General features: G+C 37.7%; 3 protein-coding genes across 4 annotated transcripts; 2 read left to right on the forward strand and 1 right to left on the reverse strand.

Moving 5' to 3' along the window:
- The first annotated feature begins 35 nt into the window (after nucleotides 1-35).
- Nucleotides 36-10,258, forward strand: mospd2 (motile sperm domain containing 2). The gene is made up of 15 exons (XM_033986918.2): nucleotides 36-369; nucleotides 458-515; nucleotides 877-1,032; nucleotides 1,477-1,563; nucleotides 1,644-1,798; nucleotides 2,420-2,480; nucleotides 2,558-2,596; nucleotides 2,681-2,805; nucleotides 2,931-3,104; nucleotides 5,759-5,880; nucleotides 7,512-7,605; nucleotides 7,668-7,764; nucleotides 8,194-8,314; nucleotides 8,397-8,499; nucleotides 9,728-10,258. The coding sequence occupies exons 1-15, from the start codon at nucleotides 340-342 to the stop codon at nucleotides 9,881-9,883; spliced, it is 1,578 nt and encodes a 525-aa protein (XP_033842809.1). The 5' UTR covers nucleotides 36-339; the 3' UTR covers nucleotides 9,884-10,258.
- A 1,323-nt stretch (nucleotides 10,259-11,581) lies between these two features.
- Nucleotides 11,582-17,190, reverse strand: LOC117389516 (ankyrin repeat and SOCS box protein 9-like). 2 transcript variants are annotated; one of them, XM_055230421.1, is made up of 9 exons: nucleotides 16,035-17,190; nucleotides 15,395-15,458; nucleotides 15,106-15,305; nucleotides 14,673-14,752; nucleotides 14,486-14,593; nucleotides 14,105-14,255; nucleotides 13,295-13,429; nucleotides 12,962-13,146; nucleotides 11,582-12,307 (listed from the first exon to the last, which is right to left on the reverse strand). In XM_055230421.1, exons 3-9 carry the CDS (start codon nucleotides 15,188-15,190, stop codon nucleotides 12,290-12,292), a joined length of 762 nt encoding a protein of 253 aa, XP_055086396.1. In that variant the 5' UTR covers nucleotides 15,191-15,305; nucleotides 15,395-15,458; nucleotides 16,035-17,190; the 3' UTR covers nucleotides 11,582-12,289. The 2 variants fall into 2 exon arrangements, with proteins under 2 accessions (XP_055086396.1, XP_033843091.1); XM_033987200.2 differs by having other exon boundaries at nucleotides 12,955-13,146.
- Nucleotides 16,744-21,533, forward strand: gpr143 (G protein-coupled receptor 143). Its single transcript, XM_033986906.2, has 9 exons — nucleotides 16,744-17,137; nucleotides 17,973-18,082; nucleotides 18,174-18,268; nucleotides 18,572-18,664; nucleotides 19,069-19,178; nucleotides 19,275-19,383; nucleotides 19,678-19,795; nucleotides 20,010-20,265; nucleotides 21,055-21,533. The coding sequence occupies exons 1-9, from the start codon at nucleotides 16,753-16,755 to the stop codon at nucleotides 21,156-21,158; spliced, it is 1,380 nt and encodes a 459-aa protein (XP_033842797.2). The 5' UTR covers nucleotides 16,744-16,752; the 3' UTR covers nucleotides 21,159-21,533.

Genomic DNA, 21,533 nt, shown 5'->3' on the forward strand with positions numbered 1-21,533 from the left:
ACTTCCTGTTATTATTCGCAGGGCATTCTGGGTCAGGGCTGAGTTGGCAAACAGATTATTCATCGATGACATAAGCTAGCGTCTTTTAACAGTTTGGTAACGCTGAATTTAATGAGTTGAGATCGTAAATATAACTCCCGGAATACAATGTGAAACTCCACCCTTTATTTACTTTTACCACCACAAAAGACAGAAGAGGAGTGGCCAAATTTTGAGCCAAAATGGCAGCGAGAGACGCGAGTTTCACTATTTGCACTGATTCATCTCAGCGTTAGCAGCTTGAGGCTAAGGGCTAGCTGTTCAAGGAACTACTCGGTAAAAACACAGGAACAGCTGAACATGGCTGAAGTTGAACAGCACGGAGAGCAGGTATTATTAAATTCACCGAAATGTATGATTCAGCGCTCAACTATACGACGTATCTGTTTTTAAGATTATTTTCATTATTATTTTTCAGGATATTGAAAAGAAGATTGAAGACACGAGAGAGAGATTTAAGAATGAGTTACTTCAAGGTGACAACGATTTAGCAACCGATTACCACTAAGTTCTTCAAAAATGTGTTTAATAACGCTGATAATAATCGTTTGTTACTGTAAATATAGTATACATTCATAGTTTGGCATGTTTACATCATTAGTTTGCATTCACTGTTAAAAGCTGCATCAGAGAGCAAGCTAACCAAACTGTTCCTTCTATATACTTCTCTATAAACGTTTTAGCTGACAAAATGACACCTTTATTGGTTCTTTTATATTTGCAAATGGAGTGATTTGAATTTTTGATATGCAAAAGTTTAGAGAGTGATTAGATTAAAGTTAATTTTGTGCATGACATCTTAGCTACCAGTTAATTTGTATCATGTGATCATTTCAGATTCAGCAGAGAAGTACGACTCCAGAGATGTGGAAAAACTTCAGACAGACGATGCCCTGGTCGAAGGCTACTTGACATGGAGGCTCTACAATGTAGATGATGCTTTGAAAATGATAGATGAAAGTCTACAGTGGAGAAAGGAGTTTGGTGTTAATGGTATGATGTATCTGTTGTCTGGATATGACTTTATTTAAAGAGTGAATAGGAATTGTATTCAATATTAATGGATGACAAACAGACTAGTCAAGTTACTGAAGTTCACTGTATTTAGATGAGTTCAACACTGGAGTCAGCAAGTGTGTTACTGAATGAGAACTCTGTGTACTTAGTGTGTACTGACCATCCCAGAGAACAATTGCTGCTGTACTCATTCACGTCATTGTGGAAATTCTCTTGTCTTTATTCAAACAAAGTGAAAGCTCCTATGAAAATGACATTATTATACAGCTATAAAATACAGAAATTAGGAAACAGAAGCACAGTCCCTTTAAGAAATTCTGAAAACATAAAAAATAACTTTAAGTCTCCTATGCTACAGAATATGTACTGTATAATGGCTGTGTTTTTATGCTGTAATGACAAAAATGTTTTGTGTTTCAGATCTTACTGAAAACAGTATTCCCAGATGGATGTTTGAGACTGGCGCTGTCTACCTCCATGGATATGACAACGAGGGAAACAAACTTTGTAAGTACTTTTTATGAGCAATTATGAGACATGTAAAATTTGCAAATGCATTAATTGTGTGGATTTTTATTGTCTGGCAGTTTGGTTCAAAGTGAAGTTGCATGTTAAGGATGCAAAAACAATCTTGGACAAGAAGAAGTATGTAGCCTTCTGGTTGGAGAGATATGCCAAGAAGGAGCCAGGAATGCCACTTACCGTTGTGTTTGACATGACAGAGTCTGGCATCAGCAATATAGTAAGTGCTTGGAAATACTGAAATATTTCAAAATATGTGTATATAAATAGCTAACAAACAGACTCATCAGAAAGTCTTTGTGTGATTTGTCATACCAAAGGTTTTACAGCCTCAGTTGTGTTTTACTTCAGAGATTAAAGTAACCTTTAAATCTCCTTGGTCAAATTGAGTGAGTGGACGGTCTAATCCACAGATACACTGTTAGCTTCTTCCTGGGCGGCATGTGGGAAGCTTTTGGCAGTCTGCACAAAGCGGGAGTTAGAAAGTAGGAAAAAGGATAATTGAAACAAAAAGATGGTATAATTGTTTAGTAGGGATCATATCTAAAGCAGCTCCATAAAGAGGAAGCACTGTTTGAGACTGGAACAGAGCTAGCCTGTATGATCTCATTAAAGCTTGGCGGTGAGGTTACTGCATAGCAATGAGGCTTCTAGCCAATTATGGAGCTAAGCCAGGATAGAGTGGCTGTATCCATTGACATATCTACTGTTTGTCCGCTGCTCCTAATTAGCGTAGAGCAGTGACATTGGCATTTATCACATGGAACATTAGAGATGGTTAAAAGTAACACTTATTCTGAATGAATATGTAAACATTGCACTTATTTTCTTTGTGTTTCAGGACATGGATTTTGTGAAGTACATCATTAACTGCTTTAAGATATATTATCCAAAATTTTTATGTAAGTACCATACTATATGACCAACAGTCTGCACCATTTAGAAACTGTACAAATCTAATATCTATATATTCCTATAGCCAAAATGGTAATTGTGGATATGCCCTGGATTATGAATGGTAGGTCCCAAATACAGAACCGTATCTTTATCTTTAGTTAGAAAAGTGTTTTTCATGTTTTAAGTTGGTTACTTGTTTTCTCAGCTGCTTGGAAGATTGTAAAGTCATGGTTGGGACCAGAGGCAATCAGCAAACTCAGATTTGCATCCAAATCTGAGGTCCAGACATATATAAACCCAGAGTACCTGCCACCTTCCTTGGGTGGAACGGTATGTTAAAATTGAATTAATAAATGCTAGAATTGGTGTTCAGATACTATAAACGTCATTTATTTGTTGCGTGTGTTGATCACATGTGTGTTAATCATAAAATGTTTGGTGATTTTTATCTCCAGGATCCATTCCAATATAGTTACCCTCCTCTTCCTGATGATGATTTCCAAACACCTATTTGTGACAATGGGCCAATCGTCAGTGAGGAAGAAACGGAGGGTAAAGAGGGAGAATTGGATGTTAAAGATGCTCTGGAATCCAGCTTCAACTCAGAGGTTGCTGTAAAACCAAAAAAGGTACATTTAACTGTTTGTTTTCATATTAGCTTTTCTTTTAGAGTAGGTTTCCCTAATTTTAGTAAAGAAACTGTTTACACTGTCTCTCAGACAAGTTTATTTACAAACTCAGTTCATAGAGCTTGTTTTGTCAGTTGCTCATGGTTTCTCTGCTGTTGCGATGTTTCCCTCTTAAACAGCAGTACATAGCTAACAGGGTGAAACTCCTGCTAAGTTTCTGTGTGAACTGTCAACCACCCACTTGCTCTGATGCCACCAAACTGCACCCTGGTTGAAGTTAGAACTGTAGGTTATGTCAAAGAATCAGCTCACTCCCTACAGCGTGCACTTCATAATCTTTTTAGCTGCTTTTCTAGCCAGGGGCATGCAGGGAAGGCTTGCATGAGAAAAGATGTGGGTATAAAGAGGATCATCTTGAGAAAGCACGGGTGGCAGAGAGAGGTTTTTTTTGAACGTCCAAAAAGCAGTTAAACTTGACATTTTTCTTGTACTTTGTGGAAATTATTTTATTTTTTAATATTTTGTCAGCAATTAATTGTTCCAGCCCTAGGGTTCATTTGCAGTATGCACAACTGAATTGCAACCAAATTATTTCAGTGGACTTCAGTGAATTTGATTGCCACGGACACACTGTATCTCTTGAAAAGAACTAGCAGTGCTCACCCAAAGCTACGTCCCTGCTGCAGTAACATGGTACAGCAACAAAGCTTTTATTGTTAATGACCAAACATTACTCAGCATGCGCAACAGATTTAGATTTGCAAAGAGTTGCCCAACTGTTGTTCCAGCTCTAATCTAATGGAGCAAGTGTCTGGTGTATTTTTTCTAATAATCATAACATAATGGAAAATCAACTTCTGGAAAGGTTCTTAGCCAACCAGTCAGCTGTGGTAATGGTAATTGTACTTCAAACCACATAAACACAAGTAACTTCTGTACGGAAAAAAAGATCGACCACTTGTCTTAGAAATGTTCTTCCTGTTTACATGTATTTGTATTTTAGAGACGGCTCAGTATTCCTTTTCATATCTCGTTTTGTACCTGTCTGTTGGCACTTGAAGCCTGTTTGAATGCATTCCACTGTGCTCTGCACCCTGCCTCTGATCTGTTTTGTCTAAACAAACAAGACGCTGCACTTACCACCACCACCACCGCCCATAACGGTTTCTCTGGATTCCAACATGGCCATGAGGGTGGCTAATTCACTCTCTTTTTGTTTTCAAACAAGGGTTGGAGGTGGTAAGAAGATTTCTGCCGGTGGAAACACATGTGCTCTCCTCAGCATTAAACTAAAGTTCTGACCAGCCGTGGACATGTCTTTGCCCAGGCAACTTTCACAAGGACATTTCAATAGAGCTACAGAAAAGAATTGCACTAAACCGCGCTGTGCCTTTTACACAAATTGTGTAAACATGCGCTACAGAATAATACTACAATTGCCTTCTATAAAATTTCATCAAAAGCAGAACAAATTATTACAACATTATTACAGTATATTGCACCAAATCAAACCTCGCACTAATAACATAGTGGCCTTGTTATTTCTACCAAATTGTATTGACCTTTTAGCACTAACTCCCATGTTCATGATCAATATTTTATAACCAGTACCTTGTGTTTTAACATTTTGAAAGGTTTCAATTTTAGTGCCTTAAACATTTCACTTTTGTCTTAAATGATTTTTGTCATCAATTTGTACTTTGATTTAATAGCTTACACTGTGTGTATTTATCAGAGATTTCTCATTAAGTACTTTTAAAAAATAGTCCGCTTATTTCAGCCAGCTTTGTTTTATTTGTTGTCTTTATAAGTTGCTTTTAATTTGTATGATTTATTATGCCTTGTAAAGCCAATCATTATTCAACCACAGCACTGTAAATTTCAAATCTGAATGAAGCACTCCACTATTTAAAACTTGAAACTTGTTTTGATTTTATACTAACATTTTTACCTCGTCTTGTATTAAATCTGCTCTTTAAAGGATGAATAAATGGCGACATTTCCATCAGCAGTTGATTTCTCTTGAAGTCTTCATTGTGGCACTTGGGTGACAGGACATTAAATTAAGCTGACATGTTGTGTTTCTATCATATTATATGACACACTTGCTGCCTGAGTCACAAATGTCTCCATCACATGCCGCACACAGTCCACTTTGGCCCCTTTTGCAGTTTGTCCCTTTACTCACTCCCTTTGTTTATAATTGTCTCAAAAATCTGTAAAAAACACAAGTTCCACCAATCACCATAGTGTTGCTCTGATTACACACTTTCCCAACCATTTCCTCATTTGTGATAGGTCAGCTGTTAGTCTTATGGTGTGTCTTAGCTTTGGCTGTGTCAAAGTTGAGGAAGCCCTCACATGATTAATGCTTGAAATGATGTCAGCAGTGTCTCAGGTTTCATTTGGGAAAAGTCATAGGGGTTATTTTGATTCTCTTTAATGGTTTGTAGTACCAGTACTATTGAATCATTTGAGGACAATGGTCACGGATATTGCATCTGTGCATCTAGATTTTTTAAATAGAATATTTCATCATCATTAAATACTACCTCAATTTTATTCCCATTAATCAGAAACCTTTCACTTAAATATAAAAGTCACGTGATTCTGTTATCAGTCCAGTGAGTCATTAAATTGTCTTGTTGTTGCAGGTGAACTTTGTAGAGGACAGTCTGAGGTCAGAGGAAGTGGATAAAAGCGGAGAAACAAACATCAGAACCAGAGGAGCCAGGAAGCCAGAGACCACCTTTAAGGGCCCTCTGCTGGACGTTAGGTATTGCTGGGCTTCAGATGACATCACAACCTTCTATAGGCCAATGTTATTTAATACAGCAACAATGAACATTGTTGGGGAGTTTTCTTGTAATATAGTGTATATAGTATAGTATATATATATATATGAGTCTAGTTACTAATAGAAATCATCTCGTTCAACAATGGAAAATACAATATAGAAACTGACTCTTGTTCCCCATCTCAGAGTATGACACCATCACATTCAAGAATATGAAAAGCACTAAATATAAATGGCTTTTGTGTCTCTTTATGTCATATTAATGTTGATAATTGAAGTTTAGTTGTAATGTAAAGTATATATCAACAGAATACTGGCTGCTACAATAGCCTAGTTATGAACAAACTCTTAAATATAGAAAAGTTTTGAATATATTGTAATTGCCTTGCATCTATTGACAGAAATTGCACACCTCATATTGGCTGAAAGCCTAAAGCCATTATTGATATGTTTGTCCCATTATAGCTCAATGGGTCGATCACTTGTGTGCAGGCATTAGGACTACAACTCAATCAATTGTTCATTGAGTAGAGAGGTGGTGCCTGTGTTAATAATTAACAGAGATACAGTAATGAGTGGGTGAGAGTATACCTCAGCTCATGTCTTCTGTAGCATGCTGTAGTTTAAGTAAACTCAAAGTAGAGCACATATTCTGCCCATATTAATCCACATGGTCATAAACAGTGTCCACAGAGTTATGTTTTCAAGCACTAATGGCTTTGATGTGAGGATTTTCCCTGCTCTGGGCTGTGAGTTATAGTGATAAACAGATTTAAATGAGCCTTAAACGCAATTATGTTAGGGAACTGTGCTAGCTTTAATTCAGAACTGGGGGCTTCAGTAGAGAGTGGGGGGCTTTGATCTTGTGTTTGCCAAAGGTTTGGAGAGCCTAGAGACTTACTCTGAGCTCCAGCAAAAGCCGGCCTCTACAGCTGTTTTAAACCAACACAGAAACAGAGAAAGTGGGAAAAAATAGGTTTGTTTTTGGCGGTTTTACTCCAAGAGTGTGAGCCAGGTTACATCAAGGAGACTCGTGCTCACTGGGTATTGTAACCTATTTATGTTCTTCTTTAAAGTAGACTTGTGTTCTTTGATTTGAAGTTTCTTTGAAATGACAAAAATATGGACTAGGCAAACTGTTGCAAATCTGATTAGGGATGCATTGAAAAGGATTATTATGGACAATATGGCCTTGGGATATAAGGACAAACACCAAACAGGGCAATGGCTTTGTGAGAAAAATGGGAACATTTTCATATGTTTTCGAAACTGTGGCTCATAGGTCAAAAGTAAGCACCGTGTGAAAGGGACTGTGAACGACAAACAAGATATAATGCTTTTTATTGATGAATGTTTTTACATTTGCTACTAATTTGTTCAGGTCCCCTTATTGGATAATCTTATTTATTTTTACATTAACCACAAAATAAGGCTGTGAAACTCCCTAATATTTTCTAGTGACATTTAGCACCTAATCCTGTACTTGCAGACCAGTCAGTATTTATCTTAATTACTTGAATCCAGATTACATCTAGATTAATTAGGGCATAAACCTCTAAGTTATGCTCATAACATGTCTGTGTTCTGGTTTGTGACTTGTTTATTCACAGTCCTGCAGAAGAGCTCAGTTTTGGGTCTGGAGAAACAGAAAAGAAAAGCCTCATTATTTTGAGCAATGTGACCAAAAATCAAGTGGCCTTTAAGGTGAGTTTCTAGGCTTTAAGTTCAATATAAGTACCACTGACCTGACTGATTTGATGGCATAGGTGCGGACAACAGCCCCAGAGAAGTACCGGGTGAAGCCCAGCAGCAGCAGCTGTGAGCCCGGAGCATCGGTGGAGATAGTGGTGTCCTTACATGGAGGTAAGGCTTTTAAATCTGCTCTCAGCACTGTTTGCTGTGCCACAACTTCACAATACACTCAGGACGTAGTCGATTACCCTTACGAAGTGCTCACAGCCATTTCATGCGTGACATATTTATTTTATGACTGATAAAAGAAGCATCTCTTGTCTTGTTTTGTAAAAACTATTGGGTTTTTGAACCTGCAAGTCACGTGCCAGCTGTGGGTTATGTTCTGCTGCTTTTAGCTCAGTAACCTCAGAGCTGCTGCTTATTTAAGAGTAAGTTTTTGTTTACAGTAATTTTTACACAATATCTTGTTGGAAAGTGAAGGGGCTAAATGAGCAATGCTTCAATTATTATTATTATTATTACTTTTTTTTTTAATTTTGTAACAAATGCCCATTTGTTATACCAACCATTTCTTCAATCATTTTGATTTGTGTGCAGGTTCCCAGGCCTCCCCTCAAGACAGATTTCTCATTATGGCTGCTGAAATGGACAATGTGAGCTCGCAAGAACTCACACAGTTTTGGAAAGAAGTACAAAAATCTAAGATCATGGAGCACAGGTACAGAGTGTTTTGATTTCTGCGTAACTCTATTGCAGTAGTGTGATAGTAAAAGCACATTCTATTATTGTCTGATCCACAGGTTGCGCTGTTATGTCTTGGAGAGTTTTAAAACCCCTCTAAGCCCTCTCAAAGACAGCCCACTGGAGGCAATAAGCAGCGGACAGCCAGAATTTGGCACAATGGTATGTTATGCCCCTACAGCTTTTACATAAATGGACAAAAAGGCAGTTGAAAGCTGCGTTTATTTATTTATCTTATTTGCATTACATTTTATTTTCTTTCTATACCACAAATATATAAATGCAGGCTTTGGATGACAACATTTTAACATATTCAACAGTAAGTCTGTAGCGTAGCTGTGACATGTAGACTGTGTAAGCAAGTAAATATATAGTAAGTAAATGTTTTGGTAGTTGATAGTTAAAGTTGCATCTTTGAAACAGGCATTGCTTTTCTTGAGCTGGGACTGAGCGAGGTACATGGTGTCCATAAAGTTTATTTATAATTGGAAAAAAAACAATTCAAAAATGTTCTACAAAGGCAATTGATAAGATATCTTAATCAAACGTGTTCTATTGTACTCAGTGGTTTCCAGAGTGGTTTTTTTTTTGTGTGTTTTTTTTACCTCATTTAAAACACCTCTATATGGGCACCTCAGATGTTCTTGGTCGCCCGCTCTCTATCTATCTATCTATCTATCTATCTACCTACACACACGCACGCACGCACACACACCCACACCCACACACACACACACACACACACGCACACACTCACACTCACAGTCTCTATCTGTCTATAAATTTATTGTGTCATTGACAGACATGATGGTGGATCTCTTCCATACTTTGTACTTTGCTCTGTAGTTTTGTTTAGTCTCCCTACCCAGTTTAGTTTCATTAAACCATGATACACATTGTACCTTCCAGCCATTTCTTAGGGGTTCATTCAAAAGGATGTCTCTTTAAGGATGCCTGAAATACAAAAATGCAATGTGTATATATGTGTGTATATATGTGTGTATATATATATATATATATATATATATATATATATATATATATATATATATATATATATATATATATATATATATATATATATATATATATATATATATATATAATGTGATTAGATTAGACTTTTTTCTGAAAAACAAAATAATGTATTCATTGCATTCTTATTCTTCTTCAAAAAGTATTTTTTTTGCTGCTTCAAACCACATGATTTTACTGGCAGGGACCTCTTCCCAAGCATATAATTGACGATTGGACATAGCTGAACCTCAGTCTAGATTAAAATTCGATTAATTACCCAGGCCTGTCTTGTGCTCTCATTCAAGGATATATCTGTACTTTTTTCTTGACAGTAAATAACAATATGTTCATAGTTATTTTTCCCTCTCAACAGCTCATGAGGATGATGGCAGCTAACCAGCGGATGGAGCTAAAGCTGAACACGTGTCTCTGGGTGCAGAAGGTCCTAGTGGGGTTGGTCTTGATCCTGATGGTACTAAACCTGCTCTGTCTGTACCTGTTGGGCACCGGTCAGCAGCGACCATCTTGACCTTGGCAAAACCAGCAGCTGAATAGGTTGCCCACAAAGTTTGGAGCGGGGACTGTGAGTGAGGTCACCTGAGAGAAGGTTGTCCTGTCCTGGGAGAACTCGAGCTGCCACACCCTCACAGCTGTCCCCACAGACTGTTGCCATAGCGAGGAGGACTGTAAGGGCAAGTGAGTTCTGATGGATCTACTGCGCAGAGATTTGTCTCTCCAGGCACTTCAGCGTAATTTAAGACCTGACATTGTAAAATCATTAAGCTATTTCCAAGCCTAATCAAAGGTAAATGTATTTATTTCTAATGTTACAAAGATTAGCTATTTTTGCGATTATACTGTACACTTTTATATCATGCTAACTGCAGTACAAAATAAACTGTTTTTATGAAGCTGTGCACATTTATTTCAGCTGGTATTCACATCACGGTGGTGCATCACTTTAATAAGCTCTCATTAGTACAGTGGCATTTAATTGAAAACATTGCCATGTGCGACCTTACCAAACCTCTTCACATCAAAACCAAGCACTCTCAGGAGATCTCCGTCCACAATCTTCTCCATTAGTTTTAATTACCCAGACTCCAGCTAACTAAAAATACCAAAGCAATTACTGCAGAGTACAAGGACACAGCACAACCCACTTGTAGCTTAGTTAGAACAAACGATATCTATAACAAGATCCTACCCTAAGCAACTGGGATGTGAGTAATTGTATTTATGTGCTCATCATCAGTTGCTTGGTGTCTGTGTTCATGACTGATCACAGTTCATGGTAGTGTTCACAATTAGTGGCTAATTAGAAAATGTTAAACCATGAGAACTTATCTAACTCAAAGAAATGAAATTTGAACGGTTTAATAACAAATTTACATTCATCTTATTTTTTTTAGCTGCAGCCTGCATATTTAAAAAAAATTGAAGTTATAGTTTTGTTTTCAGTCATAGCAGTTTTGAATTATACCACTTCATCATGGGAATGTTTCAGAAAATACCCAAGGAGGCCCCAAGCAAAACAGACAGCAGCTACCAGTAAAGAATGGCACACTTTCAAGACAAGTAATTGAAATAATTAAATTACCAGAACAACTTGTCTCACCCGTTTTTCCACATCTTATGTTCAGCAGCAGATACTGTACATGTTTAGTGTCTGGTTCAGACATACAAATCTCATGTCTGTTGATTTACCATTGAAAGGCAGAACAATGAAAATAAAAAATGCTGTTCTTTTCTGCTGAAAACCTGTAGTGTAATGTTCGAAATGGGGCTATGATTTAGTCCAGTGACAAAGTGGATCAATGAGGGTTAATGAACGGTTACATTTTAATACAAAAAGTGTGATCTGAACATCTGTTGCAATTGCCATTAATAAAAATGCATCATATTGTTTGTGGCATTGTTAGCATGATGACTTGGATTACTCTGCTTTTAGTGTGTTTTCTACAGATTTTTCTATCTGATATGAGAAAGCTCCACTGATTGGGTGTAAGTTCAGGCTGCCACGGAGAGTTCAAAGGTCAGTGAGTCTATAAGGAGTTGTTCTCAGGCATTATTATAACCGCTTGTGCCTCACGGTCTGCTACATAAAGAATTCATAGGTGCTGTGTGGATGAAACCATTGAAACAATCAGTAGTTTGTGTCCTTCTACCATTGCATTATGTGACTATGAATAAACCAAAATGAATACTTTTAAATACAACATACAACACTGTTTTATGACTTTTTATTACAAATTACATATTTGACATTTGACACATTATAAAGAGGAACTAGAATTGTCATTTATTCTGTCTATCTACTGTCTGACCATCTACTGTCTGACCATCTACTGTCTGACTATCTACTATCTACTATCTACTATCTACTATCTACATTTAATTTTGTTACTACAGTGTTTCTACAGGGCAAACTCTATTAAACATTTATTATTCATTCTCCGGGAGTTCCCACATCCACAACTGCGTAAAAAAATGTATTTGTACATCTACGACATAAACACAATAGGAAGTCACAGCTTAATGCTCACGTGTTTTCATTCTTGAGAAATGCCATAACCAAAATACAATAAATACATGTTAAAAAATAATGATATGTTTTCACAGTCACATTTGCATCAGCATTGTCAGTCGTAATGGCATTCCCATGTGTAGCTTAATTAAGTAAAATATCTTGTCATTTAATCACAGCCTGTACATAAATAATCATTAAATGCTGTGTGGTCTCTTGTATTGTAAGGCTGCACAAGTGCGCCCCCTTTTGACCTTAAAGTGAAGCTCACGCGTTAATGTGATTTAATCAGTCTTGGCTCTGACTGGTGGAGGAGGTAGTGCTTCAGTTCATTAGGAATTTGCAGGTCATGGATTTCAGACAGTCTGTTCTTGCCGACTGTTCTCCTGATGCTCACTCGGCACAGGTTCAACAGAGAGCACTCCTCTGCAACACAGGATATGCCATTATAAGTGCTTTTTACAACCAAGTTTGTTCAAAATACAATGAATTCAACATTGCTACTACTATTTATCAATGTCAGCATACAGTAACAGTAACTACAACAGAAACTTAAGGGAACACAAAGAGCTATAATGGCATAAGGAATCACAAAATGTTTGGATTATTTATTAAGAGACAACAGCTTTGTGGCCAGATTTATAGGGAGGAAAATATATGTACTATACTACTGCAACTGTTCTTGGTGGACGCTTTAATAACTACTGGAAACAAAACTGCCTGAGCAATAAAATATCTGTCAACACTTTCATTTTCAATATTTATTACAAATCTGTTACAATGCATCAACTTAGAGAATAAAATCTGGGTTAGGGTTACTGTATTGTATAAAATCATCAATCAAATAACTTGAAAATAGCTTGAATTAGGAGTATTTATCTTGCTTTTAGAACGTTTTGGTATTAAAGGAACAAAAATGGCCAATGAAGGAAGTCATATTTCATTTAACAAAAACATTTAAAACTGCTTGAATTCAGTCTTGATTTGCACATTTTTTAAATTTTCAAATTTGAGACTGCTGTTTTTTCAGTGTAACCCACTTCATGCTCAAACAAAAAGACCAAAACAAATACCTCCTACTTGCTTTAGCAGTTGTGCCACCTGGCTGTTGGGAGGGGCTATGTCCAGCGGCCGGTTGCCTTGAGGGTCTCTGAGGTTGTGATCTGCCCCGTGTTCCAGCAGTGTGGACACCATCTCCGGGCAGGACAGGCGCACCGCTGTGTGAAGGGCCGACTCTCCGCTGACCACGCTGTTTACGTTAGCCCCTACAGGAGGTGACATTTGAGCTTAGAGCAACTAAACTCCACAAAGCACACACAACCGCACTTTTAGGAGTAACTTAAAGAGGCTTTGCATGAATGTGAACTGAAGAAGTGGGTCGTTTTAGGTCGGAGAGGGAAGAAATATTCTTACCGAGTTGGAGTAGTTTTCTGACAGTGTTGGGTTGCTGATGCCTGCAAGCAATTTGAAGAGGAGAGCCGGTTTGGTCGATGTGCTGGTCGACATCTGCACCAAACTGGACGAGCTGCTCTATGCACTCCACGTTATCTGCAGAGGGGTATATGCATGAGATGATACATACTTTGAATACTTTTGGTAAGTGATAAATGGTCATATTTGGTCAACTGTAAGCGCTTTACGTCAAGGAACCACTCACCCATTCACACACACATTCATACACCAGTGTACGCAGACACTCTACCAACTGAGCTACTGAATACTGAATACTATTGTGTTTAATGCAAAATTTACATTGATAAGGTGAAATAAGTGACCGATGTTACTAATAATGTGGCAATAAATCTTACTATACTCACTGGTGACATACGATGACACAGGGAATCCTAATTTTACTTTTACATTTTTATATTTGATTTTATTCAATACAGCCTCATGATGACTCTACTTTTATGCATTTTGTAGTACGATAAGATGTGTGCTATAGAGAGGATTGGGGTTATTTTTATTTAGGATTATTGTATGATGTACTTTCAATATTCTTGTTTATTAGGATATTTTCTGTTGCCATATATTATAGTTCAGAATGTGTTTTTGTGACAGGCCTAGTCTCAAAAAGCGTAAATGGTTGCATAAACTTATTGTTCAGCTTGATATGGGAGAGAGAATTAGGCTTTAGGGGGGCACCATAGTCACCTCTACAAATATACTATATCACTATTAAACCATAAAAGAGAAGGTAAATGTACAGAGGAGCTCTCTGACCTGTAGCCGCTGCCCTGTGTATTGGAGAGCTGGACAGAGTGGTTCCTGTAGAAGCGGCTCCGTGCTGCAGCAGGACAGAAACACAGGCCTCATGACCCCTGGCACACGCCTCTGTCAGGGCGGTGTGTCCATCCACTGTCGGACTGTTGATCTGCTCACACACACGTTCATGAATAATTTAATATAGTCTTTAAATAGCTGCACACAAAAACAATGAAGGATTTTTGGACAATTTTCTACAACTATGCATGTTTAATTATTGTCAGAGGGTTAAATCATATCCATATGTTGTTTTGCAATTGGTTAAACACTTACAGCTGTGTAAGTAAAATCTAACAATAATTAATAACAAAGGAAAGTTTTCAATAGAAGCTTACTGACATTTGCCCCATTTTCCAGCAGAAGTTTGGCACAGGCTGTATGTCCTTGTGTGCAGGCGGTGAGGAGAGGAGAGACCCAGTCTAGAGTGTTGAGATTCACACTAACACCCTATGAACAGATTTAATTTGAGATACATACAGGAAGCCTTCTATAATAGTGGTGTGCAGTAAAAATGGGATTAAGTTACCTGAGAAATTAGCCTTCGTAGGGTGAGAACATGTCCATTGAAAGCTGCATCATGCATTTGTGACCAGTCTGATTCATAATCTTGTCAGAAAAACATACACAATTTGCAATATTATTAGGCTTCACATAATCTCCTACTTAAACTTTTTCTGGTGTTTTTTTCTTTTCACAGTAGAATTTTTTGAGAAAAACGGTACATGGGTTTACTTAAACTGGTCTTAATCTCAAAATGAGTGCAAGAACATTGACCAAAGGAAAGCATGAGGCAACAGCAAAGGAAGTAAGAGATGGAAACACCTTCAACTATTACAGTAGTCTTTGTACTAGTTATAGCAAAAGAATAAAAACAATGTTATGTGCAGATCTGGAGTACTTATTTAACTTTGCATACTTTCACAGAAGGTTATATTTACAGTTGTATAGAAGCAACTCACCACTCATGAGCGGGTTGGAGAAGACTACAGCATTCCCAGTTGGCCCTCTTCTATCAGGACGTGTCTCTTTGTCTCGCACAGACATAGTTGACAGTGGAGTCCCTAAATCCCTTCACGGCCCAGTGCCTAGGCTTCATAAGCAGAACAGTGCAGGCTGATTTTTAACTCGGTGTCAAAACAAAACTCAACTTTGGCACGTCCTGTTAAAACATGTAGGAGGTGTTGCACAAAACAGGTTAGGTGAGGAGAACAGATGGTTTTGGCCAATGACAGCACAGACAAGACCTACCTGTAATTTGACACGAGAAACCCGCCCATCCCACACAGACAGTTTGAAACAGGACGCACTGCAACTTAAGAAATGTAAGTTAAAAGCAGACACACAATTGTCAGATACTGAAGAAAGTACAATTCTGTGCTGAAGCAGAATTAATATTAAGCACAAGCCCAGTGGAGCAACATCAGTTCAGACAGTGCAGCTGCATTGGGCCCATGTGGGGCCTTGTTCTGCCCTGCTCATATCATTATTACTAACCACTGCCAACATAGCAACTACTCCACACACTGTACAGGGCATATCTGTGAGAATACTGTCCTCTGCCATGGTTTTACCCAGTAAAAAAAACTATATGTATTTTTTAAAATTCCATCTTTACGTGCATACAAACACAAAAACAAGTGCATGGGTCCTGCCACTGCACAAGACAACTGAAAAATAAATTCATTAAGTGATAGTGACAATGAAATGTTATGTTTCATTTTTGCAAGATTTACACTACAAGTAAAATATTGTGAAGGTTTTCATTTGTAAACATGTGACTATTAGCACATAATATATTTATACTAATAACATTTGTTTTGTTTTTTACTGTAAATTCGGATTTAATTTTCTACTGTATCAGAAACATTCATCAAATGAATCTGCTCACAGCATATGCTTTGTGTTTCTTTTGACTTGACCAGTAGAGGGTAGCATGAGCCTGCACATCCAGAGCAGTAAAAGAGAAGCCAGTCAATGGAGCTCAGTGGTCCTCTGGGGGCAGTTAATCTCTGTCCACTGACCTGCAATACAAATGACTTTGTGCCTTGTCAGAGAAGGTGCTCGTGGATTTAAATGCCATTGTAGAAACTCAATGAATGCCCTTTTTTGTTTGAGCTACGGGAAACCATTGCTGCTTTGTTTTTGCACATAAATCTGTTTCAAATGCCTACCATTTTTTTCAGATCTCATTCCAGGCGTTTGCACCCAGCATCATTCTCAGGCCTTTGACAGTCTGTCCAGGGAACAGCTGAATGCATCACAGAATATGCTCAATTTGAACCACTAATGTAAAACAAACCAATGCATAGGCCATTTCAATGATAATCTCTATTTGGGCCAATATTGTGCAAGTAGACAGAAAACTCAATGAAATGGTGAGATTTAATCAAAGAAAATATATAGCTTGCAATATAATTCCCATTTGAAATTCCCCAATTATAATGAGTAATGAAATGTAAGGCTTATAGTTGTAGGATATTGTGACTAGCAGAATAAACGAACAGCTTCTAAAATGTCAAATATGAGCACAGAGCTCCTCACACAGCGCTGCTTTGTCAGTGTTTGGCATTGTGGGCTAGTTAAGCTACAGGATTAAATAGAAGCACATGATGATTCAGCCCCGTGATTTCTCAAACTTAGGTCATAGACTCAACCCGATTCCTCTCCTTTCTTTTCCTTTTCTTCTCTCTTCTGACACGGTTACCCTCTTGGGTCCAGGCCGCGGTGCGTGCGTAATGGCGTCTCCCAGACTGGAGACGTTCTGTTGCCCCAACCGGGACCCTGCGACCGACTTTGTGGTAACTTTCCAACCTGTCCTTTTCGGAGCTTTAACTTTAGGAAGCGCTGCGTTCAGTGCCATTTCTGCTATTATACAAATGCTGCCAAAACGCAAAGGATACAGAAGACTTGGACAGAGCCCTCTGCCTCGACCAGCCTCCTCTTCAAGAATCCTCTTCATCATCAGCATCTGTGACATTCTGGGATGCGCAGGTAAAGAACAAATGTGTACAGAAAGGTAGCAGAGATTTAGCTTTCTTCACTGTGAAGTACTGACAAAAGTACTTCCCTTTTGCATGTCTGTGTTTGATTATGGGGCACAGGAATTTTAACCCTTTTGTGTCCTACATTTTTACATTAATATTATTAAACTATAGGCGCAATACTAGGCCACTACTCCTAAAGGCTACTTGTACCATCACTACTACTACTACTACTCCTACTACTACTGCTGCTGCTGCTGCTTATAATAATAATAATAGTAATAATAATAATAATAATAATAATAATAATAATAATAATAATAATAATAATAATCGTAGTAGTAGGCTATATATTATCATGATACACGTACACACATACATACATACATACACACATACATACACACACACACATACATACATACATACATACATACATACACACACATACATACACACACACATACATACATACATACATACATACATACATACATACACACACACACACATACATACATACATACATACATACATACACACATACATACACACATACATACATACATACACACATACATACACACATACATACATACATACATACATACATACATAGGCCTACATAAATAGCTTTTTTACATATTCATATCTGTTTTGACACAGTCTGTATGTCTGTTATAAAAGTATACTCATTGAGACTTAATTTTCATTCATCTAAAATCTTTCATTCTACCCACTAATAATTTTAGAACAGGGCAAAATCATATTCTATAATTTGCCGGTAAGCAAGCATGCAAGTTTCTTAAACTATGTGTAACCATGTGATCTGCTTTGCCCTGCAGGTATTATATTCAGGTCATCTGTTTGGCTGGGTGTACCTAATATCATTGAAGAGATCTCAGTGGCCAACAACACTGAAGTGTGGCCAGAAGTCTTCTGTGTGGGAAGTGCAGTATGTATTAAACCATTAACTTTTTACAGCAAATATTACTGACAATATGTCAGACAGTCTGACAGCTTATTTTATCACTCCTGCTTCACAGATGTGGATCCAGTTGTTCTTTAGCGCCTCTTTTTGGTGGACTTTTTGTTATGCTGTTGACGTATTTCTGGTGGTGAAAACATCTGCTGGGATCAGGTGTAGTTTTATTCATTATCACCTCAAGTAGCACATTCTATAAAAAGAAATCACACATCAAGAACAAATATTCTACTGTACAATTAGATAAATGTGCAAATTTCACTTTTGTCTTTTATCTGGTTTCACAGTCTTTTAATTAAACAGCTTCCATTGGAACGAATGTTGATAAATTCACCTTTTGTTCCTCCTTCTGTACCTCAGGCAACATTTGCTTTATACAATGTATTTGTTCATCCTCTTGGACCAGACCTATGCTCATGTGTTGTGAACTCGTCTCATGACTGACTCTTTCTCCTTCAGCACCATTATCCTGTATCACATGATCACTTGGGGTCTGGCTGCGTTGCTTTGTATTGAAGGTGTGGCCATGCTCTACTATCCATCCATCTCAGAGTAAGCCAAAATACACATTCTTTCATGATAAAATTAAATCATGAATGAATGAAATATTTCACTTTTGCGGGGCTGCAACGATTAATCTTAATAATCGTGACTAATCATCTATTAAACAATTGTAATCGTATTTTAATGCTCGTTATTGTTATCTTGACTAGGCAAACTGTAAGACACATGCCACAAGACCTTTCAGCACAAAGAAGGGCATTGTTAAATTTAAATGGCAAAACTGAAAAACTATTTAGATTTTTATCAGTAATACACTCTCTCTATGTAGTGGCTCTGTTTTCCACATCATTGTACAGCCACAATATTCACTTGACTAGTTTGACTCCAATTATAGCCATCAGCCATATACTTTTGCACGATTTGATAATAATAATTGCTTTGTTTTCTGACAGTTGTGAGCAGGGCCTGCAGCACGCTGTGCCCCACTACGTCACTACTTACGCACCAATGCTGCTGGTCCTCATAGTAAACCCAGTGTTCTTTAGCCGGACCACATCAGCTGGTAGGTTCATTCATTCACTTCAACTTCTTTATTGATTGTTACACATTAACATCTATGAATATGTAAGAATCTTCTTGTGTTGTGTTTCCTCTGTAGTTACATCTTTACTGAAAGGCCGTCAAGGGATATACACAGAGAATGAGAGGCGGCTAGCCAATGAAATAAAAATGCGCTTCTTCAAAATAATGCTGGTTTTCTTCATATGGTAAGAGTTATGTGAGATTTGCACGTGTTGGGTGTTATTCTGGATCTAGCAGTGAGTACACACCCATGGTTTTGTATGTTCTACTATAAAAAGAAAATGCTTTGAAAATAGCCAAGATATTAACTGTAGCTCTCACAAGACAAACACCACCCATCATTTTCTCCTCGTGGTTGTTTTGAGATGTTCCCAGATAACAAATTTTGCCTCACAAAAGCCTTACATTTCACAGCTAAGTCAGTTGAATGGTACATGGCCATCTCTTTGTAACGCTGTGAGCTCTGTGTCCTGTTTTAGCTGGGTGCCCAACATCATCAATGAATGTCTGCTCTTCTATCTGGAGATGCAGTCCGACATCAACGACAACACTTTCAGGAATATTAGGAATGCTGCTCTTATCACTTGGTTTATAATGGTAAGTTATCCTAAATTATTTTGATATCACAACATTATATAGAGCAGTAATATTTGATATAGATGGGAGGGTAAAGATGTAATACGGTGAATTCTAGAAATGATCAGATTCCACATTCCTGCATTTACATTTTGGATATTTCATGGCAAACTGCATTCCCTCCAAAATAATAATGAACTCTATCCATATTATCGTCATTCTTTTGTGGTTCCAGGGTATCCTAAATCCTATGCAGGCCTTCCTCAACACTCTGGCCTTCCACGGCTGGACCGGGTGCCACATTGACTTCAGTCTGCAGAGGAGGAGGGAGCTGACCTGGGACTCAGTGTCTACATCAGTGCCCAACACAGCGGGCCATAACCCTCTAAGTGGGACTACCCTGCTGTACCAGAGCCATGTGCAGGACGTGAAGAGGAACATGGTCAGTAACGGGCAGCACCAGTCCGATGCCATCAGTGTGCTGTCAGAAGGTAACTGGGCCCAGAGTGTTGGGAGCAGCTCCCCTGTGTACCAGGGCTGGTGAAACTGCCACTCTGCAGCTAGCTGTTGTTTACATGAAGGGTATGGCCGGACATTGTTTTATATGAGACACTTTCTTCTCTACAGTAAAGGCTGAAAAGTACCCACTGAAGACTATTCCCTATGTGTGTGGTGAACTTTTTTATTGCTTTAAGTTATATCATTACAAATTTGTCCCTCACAATTTGGCATCCAATCACCTGTTTTCTAGTCCTCTGATGTGAAAGGCTAAGCCTCTGCATGCCAATTTGTAATACTACAAATTACTTCAAATCCCTGTGATGTGCTCAAAATGAACAAGGTGAGGAAAAATAATTTGAGTGAAACTTATTTTAAAAATTTAGAGGTATTTAGAAATAATCATGTAGAGAAATCTAGGAGGCAAGCACACAAATGAACATAATAACCAGTTAACTGAATAAAATGTCAACGTAATGTCACACATCTTCATGTAAATGTATTTTGGGATGACTTTGTAAAGCCTTTTTCTACCATTTTGTAGCATTTTTCATACACAATGTTTCTGTGAACTATTAGAAATAAAGTTGTCTTTGTAAAACAGTTTCTCTATGAATTTCTTACTAAATATAAATGGGAAAACATAAGAAAACTTGTAGGTTCAATTAAGTCCCAAAATACATTTTTAATGACTTCCATTTGTATAACAGTATAATAGGATGCTTCATAAGCCACTCTTCAATCAGTAATTTGCCCCCATCTTTTGTCTTTGTTTTGGCTAGGTTCAGAGTCTAGTACAATTGAAATCCACATTTCCAGTGAACTACGAGACTATGAAGACATAGATGCTGATGGAGAATCCTTGGGGACCTCTGTAAGGCATTAGCTGGTTCATCCCACATCACTGCTGTCTGCCTTTGTGCCTTGTGTGCCACATTATAGACAATAGCATAGACATTATAGAAAATAGAATATGTACTGTATATTATAGAATGTATATCTTCATTGGAAGAATTCTGCAGAGTTCTCTTTAAGCCCCATTAGCTAAACATTCAGAGCCTTTCATATCTGTTGAAATGGTTTCTTGAAGACAATATTGTCCATGGCAGTGGTGTAATCTTTGGTGAAAGTGCAATAAGCTGAAATATACTTATACTTAACACTACATTGTCATATTCACTAAACACATCAATGAGCTTTAGTTTTTTTTTACTATTGTGTTTTATGTACTGTTCATTTATGAATAAAAACAAACACGATG

Source organism: Periophthalmus magnuspinnatus, chromosome 21, assembly GCF_009829125.3.
Source record: "Periophthalmus magnuspinnatus isolate fPerMag1 chromosome 21, fPerMag1.2.pri, whole genome shotgun sequence".
Classification (NCBI taxonomy): domain Eukaryota; kingdom Metazoa; phylum Chordata; class Actinopteri; order Gobiiformes; family Gobiidae; genus Periophthalmus; species Periophthalmus magnuspinnatus.